The following is a 27699-nucleotide window of genomic DNA, read 5'->3' as shown; positions in this document are numbered from 1 at the left end:
AAAAAAGACATGATTGTTGTAGGTTTAATATCACGGACGAATGGCGAATTTAAGTTGTACACAGTGAAAGCACTACACCGTAACTTATCTTGAAATCGACCATTCTTGTCATTACTAATTGTATAATTTCCACAAGTCACCGTTTAATTTGAGTGACGGGAATCCTCGTCATCCTATTCAAAGGCTGCAACAAGACAACATTTGTATGTCCTGCTGAAAAAACCAGCACAGACCAGCACCAAAACACTACATATGCTGGTGACCAGTAACTAGAAAGACCAGCATAGTTGTGTTTTTTTCGGCAGGGCAGTGAGGTAGCCTAACTTGGGCTGTGATAAAAACAAGTAACGTTACCAAATAAATATCCTTTAGCTCCTTTATTAACCGTCTCTGATTTTACTGTTTAACCCCATGTCATGAGCGAATTACTGCGCTTGTCTGATTAACGTTACATTCAGTGACATTCAGGGTCAGTGACTCCAAGCCAGCTTTAGATTGAATTAGTAAACTGGACGAATGAGACGCAGCTATTTTTATGTACTTCAGTTCTTCCTCTATTTTACATTAATATATGCAGACATTGTTTGTCAACAGCTTCCATGTCATGTGACCCAGTGACTCACTAAGGACAAAACAACAAATTATCTGTGCATTTATATGGAATTAAGCTTTAGGAGCGGTCCAACTCTACTCTCCTTCCTGTTAGGTCACAGGGATCGAAGTGTCTGGGCTGCCATGACAACAGTTAGAGGAAGAAGCTACTGCTAATGTGAGTTCTTCAAAATCTTTATTTTTAGTAAACTCTGTGTTCACAAACAACGTTGTTGCTCGTGTTCATGTGTAGAGACCCTGGTGATACCACGAGCAAAGTTTCATGTTGTGTCGAGCCCTCTTAGTGTTTTAAAAATAGCGATTTTTATGCTAGCGTAAAAGTACCACATGCACTCCCATTGAGAATGAGTTTGAGCCGAAAACGAAAATACGGTCAATCTTAAAAGTGCCTCTTTCGTCATAATTATGCTTTTACACAAAGGTTTGATTCATATACATTAACAAAAAAAAAAGCCTAGGTTGCATTTAGGCAAGAGTTTCACTTTAAAGATTATGCTTACATGTCTTATGCCTGTCCTGTCCTTTGAGATGTTGAGATTCCCTTGTATTTCTTTGTTGTTTTTGTAAATAAATCAGATAAAATGTGAGAAACTTTGCTCCACCATAACCTGCACAACATCCCATGTCAGCAAACACCTGCGGCTTTGTTTATGAAACTGACTTAAGATGAATACTGTGTGTAAATTTGTATCACTTGAGTAGAAACCCATGTTCAAATATCTCTAATCAGTAGAAACTTAAATTGACGTCGAAATAATAAGATTTCTGAGCAAAGTCTTGACTTGACTTGTGTGTTTTCCCTGCTGGTTGCGTCGGGTACAAGCATGCATGAGCTTTATGAGCAATGTGACAGGAATTATCGATTAAAGGTGTGAAGAATGAGCAGACCCACATTCATTGTTTTCTACACATTGCATCAATTAATCTTTTCATAGTAAATTGAATAAATATAAACTCTAAAATATCAACACACATCTTGGACGGCAGCCATTTCTTTCTGACATCACACTCAAGCTGGGGAGCTCAAATGTTACACTGCTGTCTTCGATATTGCACATGCTAGCCTATAAACGTGGGGAATTGGGCTGAAATTGTAATGATGACAACCCTTTCTAAATTGATCTGCAACTGAAGACATTCAATAGTGATGATGTGGACATCAGACCATTTTTCCAAGATAAAACATAATATTTGCTGAATTGTCTCATGTTAGACATGATAATAAAATATCATCTTGGACATGGATCTTGGACACATTTAATTAAGTGAAACACCCTGGCTGTAACCAAATGGTAGTGTTAGCTAGGATGTGGATGAATGCTCATATTAACTAATGTGTTATCAAATAGTGTTGTGTTGTTGTTTCCTTCCTTCCCTCCAGGTTTTCACTATTCATCATCTTTTCAGTTGATATGACTTTCATATAACTTTAAACCTCGAACACAGCAGCATAACATTTTCCTAGGATTCAAGCTTCCCACTCTGAGTGGGAAGTCAGAGGAAAATTGCTGCCATATGAATATAGTGCATTGGGGTTTCAGGAGAAATCTTTGAGATGGATAATACATCAAAACCATGTCATCTGAATTCAAAACCATCTGCATGTTTAGATTTTTTTATTTGGACAAACTTTCCCTTTAAGTTTTTTCCAGCCTCAAACTATCTGTAGCATTTATATTAAGCATGATACAGTCTCCTGCAATTTGTGTAGAAATACACATAATACATAGTAAAATACATTTTATTGCACATCCATACAGTCATTGCAATAGCATATCCAAGGACTCACTGTTTTATTAGGTAGTACATACTGTATATATACTGTAACAAACAGCACATGGGCATAGGCAGAAAAACACAGGGTATATTTAGCCTTACATACAAGTCACCAGCTAAAATAACATACAACGCTTTGGCAAACTGGGATGGGTTGGGTGGCGTGGGTCTTCCCTGCGTACTGGGAGGAGTTGGTGAGTCTGCGATGTGTGGGTGGGGTATGTTGGTATGTTGATCTGTCCTCTTTTTCATTATGTACAAACTGCTGCACAGCCAGCCACGACCTTTTCTTACACCTGCCAAACACTCTAAATAAGATAAGAGACATACAGAGAGCGTTAGAGGGATTCATTATACATTTACACAGACATACACATGTAGATGCAAACAGATAAACGTAAACTCACCTTACAACATAAGACCTGGACTTCTGCTGGTCCTTGAAAGGCACTGGTGGAAAGATAATTAAAGCATGAGGAGGGTTAAACGGGGTCATGAGGTGGTAATAATCACCTCAGCCAGGAATGTTCTCGGAAAAAGTGTGTGTGGATTTGTCCAGTTTGAATGTGTGTGAGATCCTCTGCGTATTTTCCATCGAGGTTTATTTGGCTCAATTTCTGCCCTCTTAGCCCATTCTCCCTTCTTCTCACAGCGCTTGCCTTGGCCTGTTGACTCATGGTAATGTGAAGAGTTTGGCTGTGTGTCAGATCATCTGGAGTAATTTTTAGAAGCTGTGGAGTGCCGCGCTGACATCACCTCTACCCCCACCCCACCCAAAGGCGCTCCCTGCCTAATCCCTCGTTTTCTTCCCTTGAGGGGCCCTCCCATGTATGGCTGTGCCTTGCGGGACCGCATCCTGACACCCAGCACAGACTCACAAGCATGATCACGTCATGTATAGGTCCAACTTTACACTTGGCAAGAAAAACGCGCCTTTAGTAATCTGATCGCAAGTGGACAGCTGTAAATACAGGTGTGAATGGAGCCACACACATTGAGGATGCATTAAGACCTGATCACCCGAGCCACAGTGGGGGGTGGTCAGGCAGGCATGCGACAACATTTGCAGTATAGTGTGAACACACGTGTCCCTGACCGCACTGAAGGTTACCTTTGTAGTTAGCGTGTAGCACAACAACTGCATCCCGTTTATGTGCTAATGTCAATCAAGCAACTGAGGCTCCATGCTCCAAAAATCTCCCTTTAAGTGTAAACCTGAGGGCAAAGCATAAAATGTTTCCTGTTTCAGATGAGAAGACGATTAATTAATTAAATTAAAAGGTATTTCCAGTTTAGCAATGTCTGATATACAGTAACTTAGTCCAATGTTAGACATCCATGGATTAGGACTACAACTAATGATTATCATCAGTATCGATTAATCTGCTGATTATATTCACAATTAATTGTTCAGTCCATGAAAAGTCAAAATGTATTGAAAAACACTCATCACAGTTCCCCAGAGCCACATCTTTGGATTCCATCGTTTATGCAACGCATATTGCAGAACCTAAAGGCTCTTCATTTACTGGCATAAATGACAAATGAAAACAATAACTCCTACATACAAGGAGCTGACATTTTTGTTTGAAAGATGACAATTATCTAAATGATTTAATTATTAAGCGATTAAAAGCCTCACCTTGCTACTTCACCACTTTTGTTGGTATGTGCAGTGCCTCACTGTTGTAGGTAATTCATTGTTTTTATATAAATGTGGAAGTATATATATTGCTGACACATCTTTAAAGATTTATAGCTTCAGCAACAACAAAGGGAATTAATGAGAATCAAACTGACAACCAACTTCTTAGATCAAAAATGTGCATTGCTCTTTTCTTCCACTATTGTACATGTACAAGTTTTTTGTTTTTTTTATTGCGATATCCACTAAATCTTGATGGAGAAACCTGATCACTTGGTCATGTATACCAAAGCCAAATTCTTCCTGTGGCTATTTGTGATTATATCCAGAGCAATTCCAAACTTCAGTCAAATTTACACATAACTCTACGTAACTCTGTTCAACAACTTTATAATAACTGCATATAAACACGGTGATGGCAGGGTAGAAATGTAAATTATGACCAACTTTGATGCACACTATATTCAAAGCCTAATCACACTACAAACAGCACACATAAATGAGACATTTAACTATTGCCTTCACCTAATTATTGAGCATCTTAATGTAGTTTAGCCGAAACAGACTGCAGTCCCGTACATGCCACAGAGGTGTACACTGAGAGTGGAAAAGAAGAGATGTGATATTTGAGGAGGTCATCTAAAAAATTCTAAATAACATAATTGCTCCCTTGCTCACATGTTCTGAATGTACACCCAGTGTGGACAGTGCTAGTCTTTCACAGTACCATAAAAAGAACCAGTGTAATGACCTTTACAGTAAGATAAAACCAATATCATTAGCTCTTTACAGCCTTCAACAATCCTGTGTATCCCCTTGCCAACATGTTCAGCCATCTGTTAAATGTCCCTTCTTTTTGTCTTTTTCCATCTTGCGATCCTCTCTCAACACTTCATCCTTCTCCTACCAGACATTGAAATGACACTGTGATGTGCGCAAAGCCTCCTGACACTGTTTGAAAGGCTACACCACTCAAGCATTTGAAAAGCTTTAATGGAAGTGCCTATACCAAAACCTGAATGTGGCTGCCTAATAGTAAGGGTATAAATAGAGATGTTAAAGCTGTAAAAACAAGAAATTTGGTATTTCCACTTCACTGACATTAATCTTTGCCACATTACCACATCCAAAAGCAGGGCCTGCAGCGTACAAGATGTACAAAGGAGGAGAGAGCGAAAGTGGGGTTGACAAGAGGGAAGGACAAATGAGTTGTTATCTGTTTCATTTTGTTGCTTTGGGTTTAAGAACACTGTAATTCATGGCTGGTTGGCAGGCAGTGCAGAAGATAACTATTTTTTTAGGTGGGACAGCAGTAACAACAGGGGTCCCACACCTTCTTAAACATCAAATTTAAAGACTTTTTGAAGACTTTCCAGGCCCAGTTCCCTCAAATGTAAGGGCCCAACATCGCAATAGGGCAAAACATGGCATAGGATCAGAGGTGATTGCTGTAGCAATGCTTGGAATTGTTAAAATGTTCAACTGTAATGGTCTGAGATGATTATCATGCCTTGAAAGTCTCATACCCATGCAACCCCAAAGAGAGCAACTTCTTAATCTGCTATGCTACAGTGTAGTCTTAGTTTATGGGTTACAATCATTGTAATTAAAGGATTTATCATTTCTGAGGAAAATATATTGATGAAATTTTTGCCTACAAGTGACATGTTTGGTTACTTCATGCTCGCACAGGAATGAATACATTGTTCTGTTTCTTACCTGTGGAGGTTTGGTTGTTGGTTTACTTGCCCTTCTCTTTGTTACCCTCTGGAACAATAATCTCTGTTTGGAGAGGAATATAAAGTATTTCATATGAATATAAGTCTGGTAAAACAAATTGGAGTCATGGAAACTACAATCATCAAATTGGACCAATAACAGGTTCAAATACATTTCCAACCTTTCAAAGTAAAGGTATGACATTTTGGGAGATACATCAGATACATGAGAACATCAATGCAACTTTGATGTCTTATATCAACTTATGGTTAGCTTAGCATAAAGACTGGAAACAGCACCTCTAACTCAATAATTACCAGGCTATACTTTGTTTAAGCCATAAAACTGGCCACAACGTTGGTCATGTTTTTAGTTCATTTTGGTTGTACCATTGGTCTATCAGTGTTTTTGTCCAAGCTTCATTTTAGTCAACAGCAATGAGAACTGATCTTCTCATCCTACTCTCGGAAAGAGAGCACATTTACTAAAATGACATTTACTAAAATGATGAAAAATTCCCTTAACTTCAATAGATTTGGACTGCATTTGCTAAAAACATTATCTTTAGTTTGTCCATGGATACGTACGTTTGACCTCCAGCTTGCAGGAGACGGTGGCCTCTCCTTGGGCGTTCTTGGCTCTACAGGTGTACACGCCGCCATCAAAGCTGCAGGGCTTACGAATCTCCAGGGAGCAAATGCCTTGATTTGAGATCTGACGGTACTTGGGGTCGTCGCCGATGACCATCTGATTTTTCAACCACTCAATTTTAGGCTGAAAGTAGGGGATGAAAAATATTCATAAACTCATTTATCAATCAACAGTTTACCTCAAAGATACCTCCAGTGTGTTGTTATAGTGTCCAGTACCACAATCAAATTTCTGAACTCATGCTGATGTCAACTGTGATCATTTCTATAACATCAGCAGTGATCGAGGGTCTTTCAGTACTTCCTGTACTGTATTACAAATACAAATTAATCAATACGCTCCCTCCATTTTTGGAAGTAGAACAAGTTACTAAAGATTCCAGTATTACATCTTCATCACAATGACACTATCAATCAGAAATGTTTGTTTTTTCAAGTGTTTTTGGACAAATTGAACATTTGAGTAGAATACGATTTCAGTCTGTTGACAGCTCGCCTTTCAGCGTGTTCAGACAGTCTGTGCTGAGTGTGACAGTTGGGTAATATTGGAGTAACTCAAGTACCTAAGGTATGTGCTGCTATGGGTTTTGATGACACGCTCCGTGCATGGATTTTCTCATAGTTCAACTTCATGCAAGGTGACTCTGGTTATTGGGTTTCACCTCAGCTGATGCATTTTAGAACGGTTTGTTTCGTTCCTTCCTCACTGATGTGTGAAACAGATTTAGTCCTGCATTGCTGCTTACGACAAGTTTTCAAAATAGACCTGACGTGTGAGTTTACGAATGCAAAGGTCATACATTTTGAGAGTATGTAGGTCGTCTGATGAGGTGACAGTAGTAAATGGATTCATATCAATTTAATTGCAAAAATGTGATTGAAAATGCATGTATGAGGTCAATGAAGTGGCTCTGTAGGATGCAGAAGGGTATAACATGTAGAGGGATCTGATTTGAAAATGTAACTTTTTAGCTTTGTTGAAGTTAAACTCGTTATCATACATATACACGATTTTTGCTTTAACATTTCATTATGAAGTACATGTTGCACAATGTTATGTCTCTAGAATAATGGCACATCTTTTGGCTTTTAGATTGGCTCCTATGAACGCTTTGTCTCGACAGCTATAAGACAAACGCAATCCTGGGGGGAATGAGGGACACATTTTATCTGAGGCAGTAGCCCAAGCACTGTATATTTCAGGCTTTGGCAGCAGGTAGAGCCTTTTGGAAAGTTTGGCCTCAAGATGATAGTATAAGTATATATTATAAACCTGCTTAATTGTGGTTTGCAGAGTCAGTTCTGCTAGATAAATGGATCATGCTCATGTCCCGTCATATGGGGGACCAGAGTTTGTATCCTGTTCATAATCATAGATTTTTTTCTATTAGGTTTAATTAATCTATTGTTTTTTAAGTAATTAAAAGAATATTATGTGTTTTTAATGTGTTTATACTGATGTATATTATATATGTATGTTTTATTAGTTCATTGCACTGTCCCTTCTCAAATAAACTAAACTAAACTGCAGCTAGATCAGATACAGAAAAAGCCTTTGGTGCAGACTACCAACTCACTCTGGCTCGCTAGCTGCAAGTGTGCTGAGCTACCAGTCTGATCTGAGCAGGTGGACCATTGTCAGCACGAGACACAGTCATTCCTGGCACCAGGCTTGCAGTGCGCTGCTGAAATCACCACACCCTCTACCACGCCCTTCCTCCCTCTGGGGCACATGGTGAGTCACCAACATACCAAGCCAGCATAGTTGGGGATGTTACTTCTACTGCTACTACTTCTGTTCTCTTTGCAAGCACAGTAATAGAGTCATCAGTCACATTTGACTGACAGAGATCAAGACAATGTAAATCCATCCACTCATCTCTTGTCGTTTTATCTTCCTCACTCTCTTTCCTCTCCCATCATCATTTCTTTCTTTGGGCATTCATGTGTGTGCATGTCAGTCACACTGATAACAGTCTCGACGGGTGGCAAAAATAGTACCTTCTGCGATACAGCAACATCACTTAGCCATGACAGGACAACAGGTTATACTTGCCATGACTGTCTCTTCTTTGTCTTCCCTGCTTATCTCCCCCTTAGCTCCCCATTAGTAGTTTCTGCCTCTTAATACAACAGCTCTGTATCAGACAGCAGGACAACTTATCACACTACATGCCATTCTGCTGGACCCCCTCAGCAGCGCTCAATGGGCTCCTGACTCTGAGCCAGAGAAGAGAATGTGTCTCAATAAACACGTGCTATAACACACTTACAATCCAAGTGTGAAAAAATGTTATTTATTGAGAAGATGAAAAGGCAAGAGTAGGTGAGATAAGTGAGTTTATTATTTATCTAGATTAAATTGTTTGTAATAAGTTGTAAGTATGTGGTTTGTAGAAACAGCACTCAAGTGTCTGTAAGTAGTGGCAGTGAGGGTTTCCCTTTCCAGAGCAGATTCATCATTATGGGGTCAAACAGAGGTTAAGTAAAGGATCATACCATGTGCGCCTCATGTGTGAAGGAGGTATTCAGTTCCCCTCTTTCCTTGGTTCCCAACAGATAATCAGTGGATATGTTTCTCCCCAGCTGCTACGATTGCTTGCTCTGATCGCAGAACTCAAGACTACTGGTCCACAGGGACAGGCTCGAAAGACTGATTTAGACACAGTCTGTCCGCGTTTATAGATCCTAATATCGGGGTGTGCATCAGCAACTTGATCCTTATTCTCCAACACAGGCATCCACTCGGACCTCTGCGATGAGCCAAGGCATCACTGCATCTAAGCCATAAACATGGTCAACGTGCAGCTCTGGGATGCCACATTAAAGAAATTCACTGGAGTTTCTCAGCTGTCCCTGAAACATTATTATCTACTGGTATCAATCCAGTCAGATTCAAGATTTTCAGGAACTGTCTGCTGAGTGCAGTCTGAGCTAGAGGTGTCACTTTTGGTGATTTTTTTTATAGCCTGACACCCATTAAATGGTAAGTATTTTGTTATTTTTTTTAGAAGAAATGTAAAATGATATAAAATCAAGAATTCCCAAGAGTCCCAGGGGAAATGTGCATCAGAGTTAGCTGGCTCTGTGTGTTTGGCATGATTGTGAAAACAGGTCAACTCACAGCCCCATGTCTCTACTGCGCTAGTAAGCTTCTCAGTGAGGTTGTCTGCAGCACACCCTCTCACCCACCACTGCTAAAGTTTTCATTTGTGAGAGCTGCCCAGCAGTCGGAAGTCTGAGCTAGCTTTACTTTCCTCAGCTACTTTGACTTTTAGCTCATCTGTCTTTTCTTCACAGTGTTTTACATGCCTTATGTCTCGATGTCATAATGTACTCAGGCTCAAGCTAACATGTTAGATCTTTAAATCCCTTGCATTCGACCACACTGACTGGCAGCATATTGATCTCAATGATTTGGCCTCAGAACATCTACATCATACTTTTTCCCACTGGCGAGCATTGGTTCTTAATATGATACTGCAAGAGTAAGAGTAAGCAAGTAAATAGGAATGGCATCACACAATTTACATTTAATTTTTTTGTCTTTCTGGAGGAAGTTTTCCCCAACCAATCTTCTTTTAACACACTTATTATCTTAGACTGCTGGCTAGGGAAACCATAAACAGAGTTTGTGTCTGTGAATGCAGATTAACCGATGACTAACATGTAACTGCAAAAAAACAGTCTTGGTGGTAAACCACTGACATCATAAGTTTGAGCCTACATCAGTTCCTATCACAGATAGCTAATAAGTTGTGGCCTAGATCTTGCCAGATATATTCATCGGGTCCAGCTGGACCACAGTTCATTTCTTTTCTGGAGGGCTGGATCTGGCCCCAAATTCTGGGTTATAGAGTTCGCTGTTGGCTGACATGTGGCCATGGTATGGCCTACTTGTGGCTCAGATCTGGTAAACAGGAGTGGACTGCCCAAGTGCCATCATTCCACACAGTATATGGGCCGGGTGAACATGTCTGGTACAATTTTGCTATCTGGGATTTGATTAGGCTCAACTAAACAGGCATGTGCAAACTGTGCAGCCACTGCTGTTCTTGGCGAGAGAAGTCAAGGACAGCTAGGACTCATGATCAACTGCGTTTCCAGCATGGCCTGCCACCTAAGCCGTCTGCGTCAGCCAGACAACTGTAAAGATATGTTTAACCAGAGCAGAGGCCGCCAAGAACAGTGAGAGACATACTGAAACTTCACATAGACATACCAGTTTAAGCCTTGCCCCAGTTCTATCTATCTTTATAGCAGTGACATTAATACCTAATTTGAATCAATACTACAGACTCAAATGATTTATCCAGACTCCCCAGTAGAATAATAAATGTTGTATCAGCAAAACAGAATTAAACGTTATACAATAAGAAAAATACATGTTTCCTCAGTGAGACTGTGCAACAGACCATCTCTCACAGGTTAAAATTTCAGCAGCTGGCATTAGCTATCACATATCAGGACAAGACGGAATGATAAGATATGTTACAGGAGTGTCTGTCTCTCTGACCTTAGGGCATCCACGAACAGAGCACAGCAGCTTGGTGGTGTATCCCACGGTGGCAGCCCGGTCACTTAGAGCGGTGGTGAACTTGGGCGCCTCACTGAAGTCGTGCTCCTGGTACTCAGGTGGCTTATAGACAATACCTGTGAAGACGTGGAATGAGGTTAAGATCACACCAGCGACTACATTGTGGTACTGTCCGTGAAATCACAATACCTGATTGTGCTTCTAAATGTAAAGTAATTGTTACTGACAGCTCTGGAAAGTGAAGCAGCTGAAGCCATGTGACATGGATGGATAAACCTACAGTCACAAGAGACTGTAGGTTTAGCTGAAAGGTGTCTAGTAATTATAACTGTTAAACTAATGAAACTCCAATTCTACCTTAGCAGCCATGTCTCTTTAGTGACAGCTACTGTATGGGTGTGTATTAGTGTGTGTGTCCCCGTGCATATGTGTGAGTGTGTGTATGACTGTGTATGTCTCTGTCCATGTCTGAAGGGGTGGGAGGGTTTGGGTTCTTTTAACTATCTTCTCCTTTTTTTTTATTTTGCTATTTCTATTTTTCTGCTGTTGTTTGTTTATTTCTGTGAGGCACTTTGAGGTACTTTTTTCTGTATGAGAAGCGCCATATAAATAAAGATTGATTTGATTTGATTTGATTAGCAGTTAAAATCTCTTTGACATTTCCATATCTGACCAATTATCTGTCTACCTGCAGCTCTCAAATGATCAGGGCTCGGATGTTTCTTTTCAGGAGGTAGGATTTCTCAACTGACCACTTCCCCCATCACCACCCTGTCCCTCAGGATAAACTGAGAGGTTTCATTTTCCATCTGCTGGATTCAGTCCACCAACACCAGCATCTAGACTGAGGGGGATTTCTAGCTGAAGTGCCATCCAAAAAAAAAGCCCAAAGTTAATCTTTATACAGGCTGTGAAGTCAGACACATGGACTGTGAAACTTGCAGGGCTGGATTATGCTTGATCATCAGAATTAGTTTGAACGATCTGATGTCCGACCACAACAAATATCAAATGTTAGCTGTTCTAAACGGAAGAAAGAGGGCAAAGCCGACCATCAAAGAGAAGCAGGAGATGCGATAGTCATATAAATACAGGGATAACGGCGCACAAACCACCGGATTTAGCGCACTGACCTACAGAACCAAATGACATTCATTACAGGGACAGAGACAGAAAGACACACACATCGCACAAAAGCACAGGAAGAGCAACACTTGCTCTGCCAGCTGTCTTAATGTTGTCAGTGCCTCTTGAAATTTATTGCAATAGTAGCTGCGCATGGCCAAGAGAGTGGCCCACTTGTGATTGAAGCAATGCCAAGACCATTTCAACTCGTCAAGTCTTTAAACACAGACACACTCTCACAGACTACAAACTGTACCTCATTAAACCATAAGTACCTACTGCAGCCCTGCCACTAAACTCTTTATTATTTCAATAAATGCCCTAGAAGAATTAAGAATTTAGGAATGAAACAAGGGTGTCACCTGTCTTCTGTATGGTGGCCACCTGCTTGGTGACGGCACAGGACTCGCTCATGCCCACTCGGTTCTGAGAGAACACTCTGAAGCTGTACGAATTGCCCATGATGAGGTCAGAGACGGTGGCGGTTAGCCTATGGTAGTTCTCCAGCACCGTGAACCACTCCTGCAAGCGGAGACACAGCAGACGGTCAGTTTAAGAAAGATAGAAAACTACTGCATCACATGTCATCATTGGAGTAGTTATCTTCAAATGAGGCAAGTGTCATCTGCCTTTATCTAATCTATTATTTCTATATCTTTCACTTTCTCTTTGCACCTTGTACCCTGCTCCCTCTGTTTTTGGTTCATCAATTCCACATTTCCCTCTCTCTCTTTCTGTCCATCTTCGCCATATGAGTTCATTATGACTTTGATGCCTGTTACTGGCTAATTCTCTCTACTCACTGCACCACCAGGTACAAAAGAAAGACAGAGAGGGATGAAGTGTGACACAATATGTATGTCCTCTCCTACAAATGTCCTGGAGTGTATCATCGGTTCTGGTAGCTGTTTTGTTTATTAGTTTGAGTGCTCCCTGGCAGCAGTACCTCTTACATTTCTGCCAGATCCCTTTAGGACCACTTTAAAAAGACCTACTGGCATTATGATATACTGAGATCAATGGAGGAAAGACAGAATCTGATTTGATAAGACCATTTTATTCTTATTGTAATTAGGATAAAAGTCCACCTGTGTATCTTGTTTCCATCAATGCTGATTGGAGCTGGAGCCGGTAAACAGCCATGACTACTGCAGAAGTCACTTAATAGTGGAATGAATGCAGATTGTACATGAGGATAAAAGCCAAATACTATTGGGTGTTAGTGGGTTTTTGGTTGGATGTGAAAGAGGCTTACGTATATGAAAGAATGTAAACATTGGAACACAACAGGGAGAGTACGACAGGGTTTATTATGCACGTTACATCAGTGGGAGAAAGCAGACACTGAATTATAAATCAAAACTACGCAACAGTTATCTGCAGCCGGATTCCCGTTAACTCCTTTTGATCCGGCTTATGTCTACAAATTCAAACTATCTGACAACGTGATTTGCTCGGTGTGTTTGAATGTGAACATCTGCCATACCCCTGTCTTCATGTCAGCCTTCTGGACGGTGTATCCAGTTATCTCTGCATTGCCATTATCTTTGGGAACAGTCCATTCCAGAGCAGCATTGAAGCCCCAGGCATCCACCAACTTCACACTGGCAGGAGGTCCGGGCAGCTCTGAGGAGACACATTTCTGCATTTATAAAGGATTAAAATCATAACCAGTGTGTTCCTCAAAGTATGAAAGGTGTCTGCTCCGAACCAAGTTAGATCAAAAGGGCCATTAAACAGTTTAACAGCCGCAACTGACAGCAGGGTCAAACACTGTGGGGTCAAAGGTCATCATTGTTAGAGGTGTGATATATGTTGGCCAGTGCTTTGAATTTCTTTCAGAGCAAGTCTCACAACCAACAAGTCAGCTACAAGAACAGCTGTGCAGATTCATCACGGAGGTCTGAAATAAGCCGACGTTTACATGTCAGGCGCACGCACATGATGTGTGTGTTTGAATGCAAACACACAGTCTGCAGGTGCAACTCACCCACAATTTGAAGGGTGATGTTGGCTTTGTCTTCAAAGCTATCCACTTTAATAGCCATCTCGTAAACACCGGAGTCCTCCCTCTGAGCAGAACGAATAAACATGATGCTGTCCTTGTCACTGTTCCTGATGTTGACCCTCTTTGTATCCAATGGCTGGCCATCCTTAAGCCAGGACACCATAGGTTTGGGCTTTCCCTGATGAGTTACAAGGTAAATTATTATGTTTGCCATCTGGATATGATATTCATGGATTATTCAGATGGTGTGTGAAGGTGCTGGCTTACAAGAAAGGGGATAACCAGGTTGATCTGCTCTCCAACCTGCTTGACAAAGCAGGATCTGAGGGCACGGGGCATGCGGATCTTCGGACGATCTGAAAAGACAAGTAGTGCTTTTTTATTTCCTCCTCCACCAATCATCTGTTTTTGCTATCGTGATTGCTAACTGATCTGTTGGTAAATTTGATATGAGTGACATCATCTGGACAACTACCTTCATAAATCACCTACTTGACAACAGTAGCTGGCATCACCATCAACCAGTGTACAAATTTGTGTCTCTGATGTGGGGTCACACGCTTAAAATGGAAGGTCAACAAGACCTAAATAGAGCAGCCTCTGCTAGGCAAAGGTACAAGAGAAGATGTCTAAAAGAGCTAAAATAATTTTCACTGCCCACAAATCCAATAGCAAAAAACATATATTTTGAGAGTTTTGATTGTAAACTTGTTTATATAAATGCAGACTTTTCCCTAATCTTTGAAATGTGAGTTCAAAGTATGATTCAGAGCTGCAATGACCATTTGATTAATCAACAGAAAATGAATCTGCAAAATAAAGGGATCTTTTAGTTTTGGACTCTTCATCAGACAAAAAAAGCTAACTGATGACTGAAAAATTGTAAATAGCAACTTTTTCAATCATTTTGATTATTTAATAGACGAAACGTTTGATCAAAATCCAAAATCTTAATAATCTTTAGTTGCAGCCATAGTTTGTTTGTAAGATTGCACATGATTAGCGCTGACAAATTAGCACTTTCTTTGTTATACTTAAAGACATACAGAGCACAATAAAAGATTTTACAAGCAAAAATTGAAAAACAGTTATAATCTTATTTGACTATTTGCTCTTTCTGTGACAAATTGAGACAGTCAGACAGTTTTATCAACAATACTTTCACAATACATTATTTTAAATTACAAATCTATGTCCCAGTGTTATTGATGATAATGAGAAGTCATGCACAGAAAAGCAGATCACAAATCCAGTCAGAGAGTTCCTGTGTGTGAGAGGAAAAGCACAGTATCTGGGTAGAGCGGGTCAAAAGAGGAAAACCCTGCATCCAGCAGCTCTTAAAATAGCTTAGACACTTGGATGAACCCCAACAAGTGTTCCCTCTTGTCATGCACAAAGAAGACGCAGGAGGATGTCATCACTTTCAACTGGTCCAATGTCCCATCTTGAAGTACTCAGGTACAACTGACTGGAAACTGTAGACACCCAAATCAAGTACATTGACTCCATGAGTCCTCTAGCTGTGATAAAATAATGTAGATTAAATTGCACTGTGGCTCGGACTTCATGACTGGTTTCTCTCAGGCCGGGTGCTAAGTGTCAGGAACAGCATCCCTTGCATGTTTCTGCATAAGCAGCAAATGTCTGAAAAGCTCTAAGGGCTTATGCGATACATGAACAGCTAAGATGCTGCTCTCCATCACCTCACTTCACCCCTATCCTCTACTTAAATGTCCTCTTATGTCACGCCTGTCCATCTTTTGGTGGCTGTCGCGCCTTCTCTTCTTCCCCTGCTTGCTCCTCTCCTAACCTGGTTTCCTGCCCAGTGCATCTCATCCTCCTCTCCTAACATTTGTCACCACAGCGCTGCTGTACATGCTGGGATCCGGCTCCTGGTAGCATCATTCCCTATGAGGATCAGCTCTGGCTCCAGATTTGGCTTCAACAGTAATCCGTGCTAATCAGCACACTTCCCAGCAATGCCCAAAAGTGTCGCTGGCATTATAGCATCCAGCTGCCAACATGTCTTCCTGCAAACCATCTATAATCTGTCTCTGTCTCTGGATAAAGTGTCTTTGTGGGGGGCTTTCACCATATGTAGGACAGCAGGTCTTTAACAGAAGCTTGTACATGGCGATGGGTGACTGGTCAGAACGGCATGACTGACACACAGCTGATTTTAACCTCAACAAGCCACCCAGGATGCATCAATTAGGCTCACGTTTCACTCTCCTTGGTTGACCAGCAGGTCTGGTTGCATAACTGCATTTCTCCACTAAAGTTTCCTGTTTGTTTGAACACCGACCAGGAAATAGCCTCAGAGCCAGTAAGCTGTCCTTCTGAAAGTGGATAACTAGGATATGTCAGCTTGGGTCTACACTACCAAGCAATGTGACACATTGTGTGCGAGGTCTGATGGAAATTCACAGCTTCAAAAAATAATATCCATTAAAACAATGAAAGGAGGTTAAAATGTATTTCTTTTGGGGGCATTTTTGCCCTCATTGCAGACAGTAGTAGAGAGATGAAGCTAGTTGCTGCACATACGAAAATATATTTACTTGTAGTGCCTGTTATTTAAAAGATTGACTTGGTTTGAGTTTCAGAGGCATCAGTTGTGGAGATGTCTTCTCTTTATTATAAAAAAACTACAGTAAATGTCACTTGTCTTACAGTGCTCAAACACAACAAACACAATAATAATGTCTCTTTCCAGTAATCACGACCCGATTACTCAAGATCATCTCCAGATCTTGTAGTGAGCAGTTTCATGGAGGAACTATTTTCTGCTAACTACAAATTCCAACTGTATCACCATGCAGGATGAAGCATACATCTATTCATGCTAGCTAACTAAGCTGGCAAACATCACATGCAGTCACAAACTTGAACCTCTCATCCATGAGTAGATGTATGTTCCTGTCTAGGCGATGAACTGGGTTGATTTGCAAAAAAACCAACATTGCTATTGTGCTATTCTGTTGAAGAGAAGGCAGAAGTCTCTATGGCGGAAATCTCCAAAACACAGCAACTCACAACAATACAAATTGATAAATAGCAGAGCAGGTACCAGGAAAAATATGGATTTTCTATTTTGGGGTGAACTGTGAAATGTTGGAACATTTATTCTCACACAAAAGGCAATTTCAAAAGGGCTTAATGATAAGAATACCCTCAAATGTCCAGTACTGGCAATACACGTTTAGGATGTTGACCCTCTTTAAGATAAGATTCAGTGATTCTATTAAATTTAAATACTGCTATTAGTACTGAGTAAATTGCAAGAGCTATGGCACTAAGTATGGGAAAGTGTATTAAATGCCTGGTCAGATTTGTTGTGTTGTTCACTTATTTTTCTGATCAGTTCCTGATTTATGACTGTATTAAGGAGATTTATTGCACGACTGTTTGTCTGTTTAGTGACATTCAAAATTAATGTTTTTTTCTGAAATTAAAACAATTTTGTTTTACAGAAACATGTTTGTTGTTATCAAAGAAATAACTAGTTTGGTGTCAGCACTGAAACTCAGATCTAACGCTCTGCTGTGCTTTGATTTACATGCTAATTTAAGTATGCCTTAAATAATGTTTACGACCTGATGACAGTGCTAGATTACAACTGACTACTAAATTAATTCTGAGGAGGACATGAATGTGCGACAAACTTCATGGCCATCCATTCAGCAGCGGTTGGGATATTTGGTGGACTGACAGAACAATACCAGCATTTGTAATGTTGCAAGCAATGAGTAAAAATTCAACTGCTTAAAAAATGTTAACGCTAAGTAATATTATTATTATCATTGTCGATATTATCGAGAGTCTATTTATTTTAGTGTTATTCAGTGAAACCTGTGCCAGACAACAGGACAGCATAAGAGCCACTGTCATAAATTTAAGTGAGCAAGTGACAGTGACAAGGTTGAAGTCAGTGTAAAATATAGATGTCAGATGGCTCATTAGTCAAACACTTTTCTTTGCCTGAGTCAGTCTTCCATTAAATCACCCTGAGGACTGATGCAGCAGTAGACTATATGGTGCAGCGGTTCAGTAGATTCAGGATAATATATAATAAGAAGGACTTCCTCCTTATCTTTGGTCAAGTATTCTTTAATGCCATAAATTACTCTTACGATCTTTTATTGTTCATCTTTGTGAAGGACTTAATTATTTGTATAAAAAAATTATAAAATTTGTGAGTGCTTTAACCTTATTTTCTTATTTGTCAACCCTGCAGTAATGACCATATACTGTGTGTGTGTGTGTGTGTGTGTGTGTGTGTGTGTGTGTGTGTGTGTGTGTGTGTGTGTGAAAGCAAGATTTACAGCTGATGAAAGGCCTTGTCAGCACCTGTGGGATTTATGTGCCTACATCTGTGCAGTCCATCCGAGGCCAAGGCAGTTAATACCACCTCTACATCGCTGGCTGCAACATGAGTATTCTAAGGATAGGTCATAAGTTACAACAATCAGAGCTCCTGATAAAGAGGTTGGGGACAGACATTTTAAAAGCTGTCTTTACACCGGTCGAAACTCAAACTGCAGCTTTTGCAGAGAAACACTGTTTGTTTTTTGTAGGTACTTTTGAAGGAAAATCTAATTTTAACAACTTGCAAATTATTGTTCACAGTTGCACTCATGTACAGTCCCACAGATCACTCAGTGCATTCCTGTTACTTCTTCGGTTGTTTCTCCAAGTTGTTATGATCTCATACTGAAGAGCTGCAAAGGTCTGAGCTGTGTGGAATTCCCATTTAACCTGTCGTTTGTAAGTGGGTTGTTTGAGAAATGACATGCTGCTACTCACCAACAACTTCACGGATCGGCACAGCTTGAGCAAGTGCGCCCGGCTCACTGCGGCCACCGGGGTTTACAGCCACCACGCGTGCATGCAGCAGGTCACCGGCTGTCAGATTCTTGATGCAGTAGTGGTTAGCTGGGGTCAGCTCCTCGTTAGCTACAACCCAGTCTGATGCTGCAGGAATAAAAAGTAGAAGTATGAATGACGTGATAGCTTGATTAGGCTGCGACTTGTTAAACACACATACTTTCTGGAACTTTTTTCTATTTTAAAAAGGGTAAATGTTTCCTTATTGGACATGTTAAGTGGCTTATCGGCTGTCGACACAAGTTTACAAACAACCTGCCCATAAGGAGTAAACTTTGGCCGTCATGAGGTAATCTCAGAAGGCACGCTGTCATCTAAGCAAACGAGCGAAGCTAAAAGTGGTGTCAGGAGATACAGTGACAGCCGGTGAAACGCTGCCTGCCGTATACGGCCTGGACCAAGCTATGAGTCTATCTGCCCTCTGACACTCTAGGGACAGGTGCAGACTCCCACACACATACATTCATCGACTCACTTCCATCCTTGCAGTACTCGACAGTGTATCCGTCCAGGCCTGAGTCTCCGATGGTCTCTGGGGTCTTCCATTTGATGGTGAGGCTACAGTCATTCACATCCTCCACTGATACTTCCAGAGGAGCACTGGTGGGGACTTAAGGAGGTCAAATAGTGCAGATTAATTCAGTGTTGAAGTGGACAAGTAGTGATTAATCATGAACTCTCCCAGCCAACAACATGATTACATGTAGGACTGTAACGTACAATTATTGTCATTATCAAATCATTGACTGAAGGGGCTCTGTGGCCGGTTAATTTATTTCATCAAATCCATTTCTAAAGTTAACACTAGCCACTGTTGCTCTTTGTAAACGGAGAAGAGAAATATATAGTAATTTCGAAAATAGTGAGTCAGGAAAAATACTCCTGCACACGTTCCACTTCACTTGCAATTAAGTTTATTGAGTGTTTTTCCTCTTTTTTGTCATGCATGAGAGTAAACTGAATAAATTTAACTAAAATAACTGAGGTTTAGAGGACACAAATTGGTCACTGTCATTACATCTGTCATCACAGCAATCTGACAGCAGGGTGTAAAGTTGGTGTTACCTGCAGGAGGTGGGGGCGTGGGGGCCTTTGGCAGCTCCTCTACAACGGCAGCTTCTGCTGGAGCAGCTAGTGTCAAACAAGCAGGAGGTTAATGTGGTTTTTAGAGACAAACAGCAGCAGTGAGGAAAATGGTGAGGATAATTATCCAGCACATCTTTTCCGTGTTGTGACATTTCAATCTGTCGCTGTGGCTTTTCACTGGAAAAGACATCAGGAGTTTTAAAGTTTTGTTAAGAATCCACTCGTCCTCACAGCTGTAGAAAAGCATGATGGATAGCACTTGTTGCGGTTGAGTAGTAATGCTGTTGTCTGTGTGATGGTTTATGTTTATGTACCATCTGCAGGAGCGTCTGCAGCGGGAGCATCTGCAGCAGGAGCGTCTGCAGGGGGAGCGTCTGTGGCAGGAGCATCTGCGGGGGGAGCAGCGGCACCTTCTTCAGCAGCGGGTGCAGCAGCTAGCGTTAAAATGCAATTACGAGCCAATTAGTGACATACATTATGACACTGAACGTGCTGGGAATCAATTTCAAGCAGATTTGATTACGATACACTCCACTGAAGCAAGCAGCAGGACAGAAAAGCGGTGACAAAGCTCTATGTGTTGACAGTGACAAGAACAGATGATTTTACGACCCAAAAACTGACTCCTGAACACGTCTCGGAGACACTGAAGACATTTGTACACAGTACAACGCCAGTGCCACAGATAGCAACCTCACAGGTTGGTTAAAACTTCCACATGATAAAGTTTACAGACACAAAATAAACACAACAGATCATGAGCAAGAAACATACACACCATGTGTAGTGCACAGTGGGACACAAACACACAGATCATGCATTACAGCTTGTGTGCGTGGACCGCCTGTGATGTGTGTGTTTACCCTCGGCTGGAGTCGTAGAATCAGCTCCTTCCTCAGTGGCTGTGGCATCAGCTGAAGTTAGGGGTTACATGTTGAGGTTAGCAGGCAAAAACAATACCAGTCACACCACTACTCCCACCAATGATGTTCCTTCCAACCAAGGTCTGGAGTAAGTAAGACAAAAATTTACCAGTACCTGGTTGGTGACGTAAATATCACTGGTGGTGGTTTCAGCATCTTAACCGCTGTGTAAGTCCCATGCAATTTGTGCCACTACTCATTCCAATACTTCTTAAAGGGTGAGAAACTCTTGTGTTTCCAGTTTCATAGCAAAAGAGTGTTGCACCATTCTTCTAAAAAGAAAAAAGTGATAAACTGGCTCTATATAACTCGTCAGGCGTAATCCAGGTTTTGAGAAGCCCCAAGATTTATGTGAAAGGGCATCGTTTACACCTTTTATAAAGCTGAAATCTTCACTGCAGCTAAGGTTAAGGTTAAAGCGTCAGCATGTATCCCATTTGAAGTTGGTGCACAAGGGTGTAAATAATGTATTTTCAAATCAATTTGGGATCTTTGGGCTTCTAGAAATTTGGAATATGCCAACAAGTTGTATGGAGCCATTTTGTTGTTTATTGTTTAAACTTCATCTGCTCTTTGACCAGCACGAGGTGGAGTATATAATGATAGACATCATTCTTATGTTCTAGGGTGAATTTATCCTTTAAATGAACTCTTTCTGCAAAATGCAAGTCTTCAACAATGGCCAGTCTGATATAAAATTAATTAATGGCCATAAAATGATATACCATTAATCACAATGGGATTTACCCTCAGCAGCAAGTGTATGGATGATAGATACATGTATGTTGGCTAGAGAAGTTATTTTCACAAGCTGAGAAAAGAGATGTGGTACCTCGTTATCATGTGTAGCATCAGATTTGCACTGTGGTATCGAGAATACTGTGATTCATTATTTTTCCAGGTATTGTACTGAAGTTCGAAAATTCCACTATCATAAAGGTAAAGGTAAATAAAATGCAAGTCACTCATGTAGCTGTTCCTTATAAAATTTCAGAAAAGTAGACTCAACCACTCCAGTCCATAAAGTCACTATTATGCTGATCGTGCACTGGACAAGAGATATTGTCTGCACAGTTTTAGCCCCATCATTAATAACAGCTACATGTTGAGAAACAATTTCAACAAGCAAGTTTAGCTTTAAGAGTGATGGGGGTTACAGTTGCTGCAGCAGCCCGTGTTTCAGGAGTTGATGACATGTCATCAGCAGGCAAAGGACTGGAGATTTGTTTTATGAAAATGAGTCCATTTCTGTTTGTACAATGCAGTCACCTGTTTTATCAGTTTCCAGCAGAAATGAGTAGGGTGAGTCAGTATTGTAACATCTCTAATTCATCACCGAGTGTAGAGGCATGGTCTCTACGAGTGCAAGACATCTCATCTTATTACAACTGATCGGGTACATTCATAGCAAGAGGAGGGAGATTAGCTGTAAATGTACTTTTAAAAAACTTGTATCTCTCATGTACACCTGCACACTGTTGCCAGTTTATTAGGTACACCTAGCTAAAAATATCACAGTCCTGCTGTAAGCGCTAACTTCGTGAAGGTTACACAGTCCAAAGTATTTCCATTTTCTACTACTTTACACTTCTACCCCTCTACAGTTTGGAGGCACTCATTGTACATACTCCACTACATTTATTTGGGAACTTCAGTTACTAGTTACTTTGCAGAAGACATGCTTCCTTTGAATAGCAGTCGGACAGCACCAACAGTAGCACGTTTTTAAATACATTTATAATTTATGCATTGTATAAACACTCATTTTTATAACCAGAAAAATGCTGAGGCCTAGGCTAAGAACAGGGTCGACCACAGTGCTGTAATGTAACTAAGTAAATTTACTCAAATACTCCTTTTGTTCTTTCATTCCAGGCAATTATTGTACTTTCTAACTCACTGCATTTATATGATAACTTTAGTTACTAGTTACTTTTCAGATTATCCCAAACATGCTTAAACGTTAGAATGTTAACATTGGCTTTAACCGTTACCTAGCTAAGATTAGTCGAGTTATCTTAGCATTCATCCTGATCTCCTGCGGTTATTTTCGCGGTTGTTGTGGTGCCTTCAGGTACCTGGTGCGCTTCCTTCAGCAGCTGGGGCTTCCTCAGCTGGGGCTTCTGCGGGGGGCGCTTCTCCCTCGGGTGCGGCTGCTGCCTCAGCCGGAGGAGCCTCGGCTGGAGCGCGTTCCGCAGGTGCAGCCTCTGCGGGAGGAGCGGGTTCGGGCTCCGGGGCGGGCTCAGGTGCCTTGTCGGCAGCCTTCTTGGCTGGGGACTTCTTGATGGGGGCAGGTTTGCCTGGCATCTTGCTGATAGACGGCCAGTACTGTGGATGAAGCGGTCAGGACGGGTCTTAGGTAATATATATAGTGTGAGGCTCGGTGGGCAAGTGGGCAACTCCACCCATTTCCTCATTTTAATACCCCCTCCCGTTGATATGAGCCCCATCCCCACTACTTCAGTCACATCTTCATTTCTGATAGGACCTGTGATGTATGCAGGAGGTAAGAAAATCCTATTTTACCTCCTATTGCTCACAATTACAAGCAGTTATCTACATGTAATCAATGTCAGATAACAGTTTACCATGCCAAAATGCACCACATGCAAATAACATGTTCATACAGCCCATGAAATGACCATATACAGTAATATTAGCGCCCTCTAGTGGGTAAAACAATATAAACAGAGACAGGTAGTGATGTGAAGAATGGCATGACTTTATTGTGTCCATTGCTCAATGTTAGACATATGGAATTTGATGTGGTTATAGAGACGAGCCACACAACCATTATTCAGGCCCCCTTTTTAAGCCAAGTGCTCCTTCCCGCCTGCTGGAGGAAGACAATAAAACCACCAAGGATGCCTTTTTTTTTTTTATCTGCATACAGGGGCCATGCCCTCTCTTAGATCTCTACAAGTTTTTAGTGATTGTTGTCGCAGATGCACTGACTATTTACAGTGTTTACAATAGTAATGTCATGTACAAAATAGAAAGAAAACCTTTACAAATATTTGCATAAGAAAAAAACACACAAAAAAACAAAGGTCCGCTCTTAAAAACAACGTGAAAAGATGGAGAAACATCCAGTTATTAAAAAATCCCGTGGTAAGGTTAAGCGTGGTAGGTCCAATGAAACAAAACTTTGGGAAACACACCAGGGATACATTTGTTGGCGTTACATCTCTGTTCTTTCACTGCTCTTGAAATGGCATCACACAAGCAACCCGGTCACGATGCACACTCATCTTAACCAGCAGTTCATCACCAAGACTTCCAGGCAAAGGTCACAATCGATAACCCGCTCTTCACCCAGATCTGGGCATCAAGGTGACGACATTAAAGTGACATCAGAGTAGCTGAGAGGAAGTGATGACGTTTCCTCTAAATGGAGGCCTCCGAGTGGTGGATCAAAGCAGCTCACAGGCAGCTTTAGGCCAAATTGTGTTTCAGGCACAGATAGACTTTAGGCATCATGTCTCTACTTTACACCAGCACCCTGTTTTTTTTATGGTTTCTTTTTTTGGAAAGTAGAGGGACATCTGGACAAAAATGGCAGTTTGAGGTACTTCAGGGTCGAGGCAGGGGCACATGGCTGAGAAGTTTGAGAACATCTCCACAAACAGACAGTTTCCTCCTCTTACACATCTTTTTTTCACGCTCTCCTCCTTCATCACAAGAACAGTCAAGATGTGAGCAATAAATACTCTCTGTAATCTAGTACTCTAACATATATTATGTGCAAACAAATGAAGGAGAGCAACAGGAGGAAGCCACTTATAAATTAACCTTTCTCACACCCCAGCCCTTACTCTTACTCTTCAAGAAGGAAACTCATTTTTTTCTACAGGTATGGTATCAAAGTTATAAAGAGCAAATGCAATGAGGAAGGAAATCACTTTTTGTACAGACACTTATCACTTGATGGCAGTTTGTTTTATGTCCCCTCCCGCTCCTGTTGGATGATGTACGTGATGACAGAAGCGTATTGTTTCTACGCTGTCTGATAACGGCATGTTAGGTATACATAGGTGGTGGTTGCTGTATACAGATGATCACTGAAGTTGACTCAGTATAAAATCCTACAAAATCAAGATTTTCAAAGCTGTATCTTCATCTATCACAAGAGGAGTTTGTGTTTAAAACTGATATCTAGATACAGAATATACGCAAGCAGAGCCAGAAATGGTTAGATAGACCTATCAGCAGACAAACAAGCAGTTTTTGTTTTTTTGTTTTTTTTTCTCTGTGTTTACAATTCTGTATGTCGAGCTGGGTCAATGTCTGTTTCTACGGTGATGATGACACTTCCTTTACAGACTGACCCTTAAAACCGATTTCTTTATTCACCCATGCACGTTGCTCTTACAAATTCTGATATTTTGATCCATGAAAGATAAAATGTGGCTGAAATGAACATAACAAAACATTCAAGGCCATTTTTTATATTTATAATGTAGAGTGTGTTATATACTGTACTGAGCACCTTGGATAAATTGCCAGGAGAGCACTGAGGCAGGGGGAATAAGATGCTGCCATCTAGTGGATTTACTCATGAACTGCATAATTTGGCCAAACTCACAGTCACTGACACAGCCTCCTTAAATCCAATTACCACAAGTAGAAAATAAAGTGCATTTTTGGCTGTGGTCGAGTGATGATCCTACTTTTGAGTAAATCAGAGTGACTTTGTGAACTGAAGCATGCGCCATCAATAGAAACCAGCAAGTAAGCACCAAGAGTTGTGGTGGAAGTCGTGGCAGTAAAAAGCAAAAAAGGAAAAAAGAATGGGTCTTGATCAATAGGATTATAGGTAATAATTTGCATCATACTATTCCGGTTACCATGCACTTGCAGATTCAACCCATCTGGGACTAATTTAGGGCAGAGAAGAGACAAGTCTTTCCCTGACATGATCATCACAGCTTCCTATGAAAAGCAGTTTAATTGTCTTTCTGATAGCAGGGCAGAGCAAACCCCTCGTCCATGATCACTCTCTCTCTCTCTGTAGATCCTTTACATTTAGCTTTGTAGCTGCTCACTGAGCGCACAGTTAAGTTCTTTATTTAGTCTTTAGAGTCTCATCGGGACTGCACCCGTTGCGTCAGCCATAATCAAGAGTCCACAGCTTGACTGACAGGTGCCTGTTTTTTCTCAGAGTGTAGCCTGCAGAGTGGGATCCAGACAGCCCTCCCGCTCTGGAGACTCGATGTAGTTGGCTGACTCCTGGAGCTTCAACAACATGGCCATCTGGGTAGCAGGAGGAGACAAAGAGGCAATGTGAGTGTAACTGACATATTTGCATAAAATTACCAATTTTATATTTACTCCACATGTAGCTGTTCTCTGCTTAAAGCCCTTCATTCCTGTACTGTCCCAGTCCCAGAGGATTCTTGACATGTAGCAACAATTTCAAAAATATTTCCATCTTTCTACAGCATAGACAGCCCAGTTTTTAAGCAAGAGGCCATCTTTCAAGCAGTGACATACCTCTGTAAGTATTACAGCAACTACGAATAACTTTTCTTGTCCATTTACTTATTGAACATTTCTGTGATTAATCACATAACTTTCTGGCTTAAGAAAATGTGTACGTGTAACTGTGAAAACTGCACATAACAATGTCCCAGAGTAAAAGAGGATGTTGCCACACTGGGTGTATTGTCTGAACAATTGCCAAGAAATGAAACAAATATGAATTTAAACTGAGAGGTGGTAAATCTTACCAGCCAATGTTTGGCATTTTTGTTATTTAAATTACTTAAACAATAGTTTACTAAGCCTGTCGCAAATAACTTGTCGGTGCAAAATTTAGCATTGCCACAATTTTTTTAATCAAGCAGGGTATTAAAACTGCAGATTTAAATGAGCCCAGCCACAATTCATTTGATTTATACATCTTTTTCTGCTAAATAAGATTTGATGCATTTTTCTTCCTCATTAACATGTGTAGAGTGAAAGTATTCACTGCAGCTGAACTTTAAATGATGACCGAAGAGAAGACATTTTCAAAAGTGCAAACATGTAGCTACCCCACAAGGAGAGGCTACGTATACATGAGAAAATATCACTGAAATAAGAAAGATCATTAATTGAATGAGATGACCAATTAGAATCCAATTAGAATGTTTGGATACTATAACATGGAAATATCTCCTTCAGTCCATTAACATTTGTCTCTGTTGATGACTGATTCATTCACACTTAACAAGTGAAACGCACACCTCACACCCATGCCGCCTCTCTGCACCTAACTATCGCAATAGAAACCTTCTCTCTCACCAGTGGGTCTGACTCCAGTGTGCTGGGTGGAGGTGTATCTTTGGGGGGCTTCTTCTCCTCACTGGGTGGACCTATGCTGGGGGGAGGTAGGTGAAAGAGCTTAGACTGGTCCTGCTGTGCGTTGGGCCAAGGGAGAGTCCCTCTCACCCACTCCACTGGATCCTCCCATACCGCCTTGTGACCGTGCACCTGAGAGAAAACACAGAAATACTTTTTAGAATAGCATGAAGAAGCAAAACAGCAAACCTTTTGCCAGTAGCACTAACAGTGTATTTCACCTTGATGCCATCTTTGGCTCCCTCCTGCAGGTACGGTATGATGGAGTGGTTCCACAGATCGATGAACCATTGCCTGAACTCTGCCACTGATACTGGGCAGGACAGGAAGAAGCAGGGACCTACATGGAAGGCAAAGTTTCAGGTTAACAGATTTCATGCTGCGGACCA

General features: G+C 41.0%; 2 protein-coding genes and 2 long non-coding RNA genes across 22 annotated transcripts in view; 2 read left to right on the top strand and 2 right to left on the bottom strand.

Annotated features, from left to right (window-relative positions):
• The first annotated feature begins 710 nt into the window (after positions 1–710).
• Positions 711–11060, top strand: LOC119022431. The gene is made up of 3 exons (XR_005075917.1): positions 711–769; positions 7934–8137; positions 10924–11060. It is a non-coding gene; the product is annotated as an uncharacterized LOC119022431 (long non-coding RNA).
• Positions 2212–23327, bottom strand: mybpha (myosin binding protein Ha). Of its 3 annotated transcripts, XM_037103303.1 has the most exons (15): positions 23047–23327; positions 20909–20959; positions 20360–20479; positions 20025–20090; positions 19435–19569; positions 18879–19046; positions 14340–14428; positions 14055–14250; positions 13551–13690; positions 12427–12586; positions 10919–11055; positions 6340–6526; positions 5753–5815; positions 2796–2838; positions 2212–2696 (listed from the first exon to the last, which is right to left on the bottom strand). In XM_037103303.1, the coding sequence occupies exons 1-13, from the start codon at positions 23273–23275 to the stop codon at positions 5775–5777; spliced, it is 1719 nt and encodes a 572-aa protein (XP_036959198.1). In that variant the 5' UTR covers positions 23276–23327; the 3' UTR covers positions 2212–2696; positions 2796–2838; positions 5753–5774. The 3 variants fall into 3 exon arrangements, with proteins under 3 accessions (XP_036959198.1, XP_036959199.1, XP_036959200.1); XM_037103304.1 differs by lacking the exon at positions 20909–20959; XM_037103305.1 differs by lacking the exons at positions 20360–20479; positions 20909–20959.
• On the top strand, positions 23191–27699 carry LOC119022432. 2 transcript variants are annotated; one of them, XR_005075919.1, is made up of 4 exons: positions 23191–23327; positions 26130–26251; positions 26410–26465; positions 27562–27699. It is a non-coding gene; the product is annotated as an uncharacterized LOC119022432 (long non-coding RNA). The 2 variants fall into 2 exon arrangements; XR_005075920.1 differs by lacking the exon at positions 23191–23327 and adding an exon at positions 23344–23474.
• The window catches only part of LOC119022427 (neuron navigator 1-like), a 95678-nt gene continuing 91648 nt past the window's right edge, over positions 23670–27699 (bottom strand). For all 16 annotated transcript variants that reach the window (XM_037103285.1, XM_037103288.1, XM_037103293.1 and 13 more), the window contains 3 exons: positions 27532–27650; positions 27254–27442; positions 23670–26221 (listed from right to left, as the gene is read on the bottom strand). In XM_037103285.1, coding sequence (XP_036959180.1) covers positions 26126–26221; positions 27254–27442; positions 27532–27650 — 404 coding nt within the window. In that variant the 3' untranslated portion in view covers positions 23670–26125. The remainder of the gene's footprint in view (positions 26222–27253; positions 27443–27531; positions 27651–27699) is intronic.

Source organism: Acanthopagrus latus, chromosome 7 (assembly GCF_904848185.1).
Source record: "Acanthopagrus latus isolate v.2019 chromosome 7, fAcaLat1.1, whole genome shotgun sequence".
NCBI lineage: Eukaryota > Metazoa > Chordata > Actinopteri > Spariformes > Sparidae > Acanthopagrus > Acanthopagrus latus.
Note: the sequence above shows the minus strand (reverse complement) of the source record. Positions and strands in the feature narration are given on the sequence as shown.

Excerpts from the sequence above, each read along its gene's own strand:
- mybpha (XM_037103303.1), bottom strand. The coding sequence starts at position 23,275 with ATGCCAGGCAAACCTGCCCCCATCAAGAAGTCCCCAGCCAAGAAGGCT. Across the intron at positions 20,091-20,359 it reads TGCAGACGCTCCTGCAGATG|CTGCTCCAGCAGAAGCTGCC; the intron begins GTACATAAACAT and ends GTTTGACACTAG. Across the intron at positions 19,047-19,434 it reads CGAGTACTGCAAGGATGGAA|CATCAGACTGGGTTGTAGCT; the intron begins GTGAGTCGATGA and ends TTATTCCTGCAG.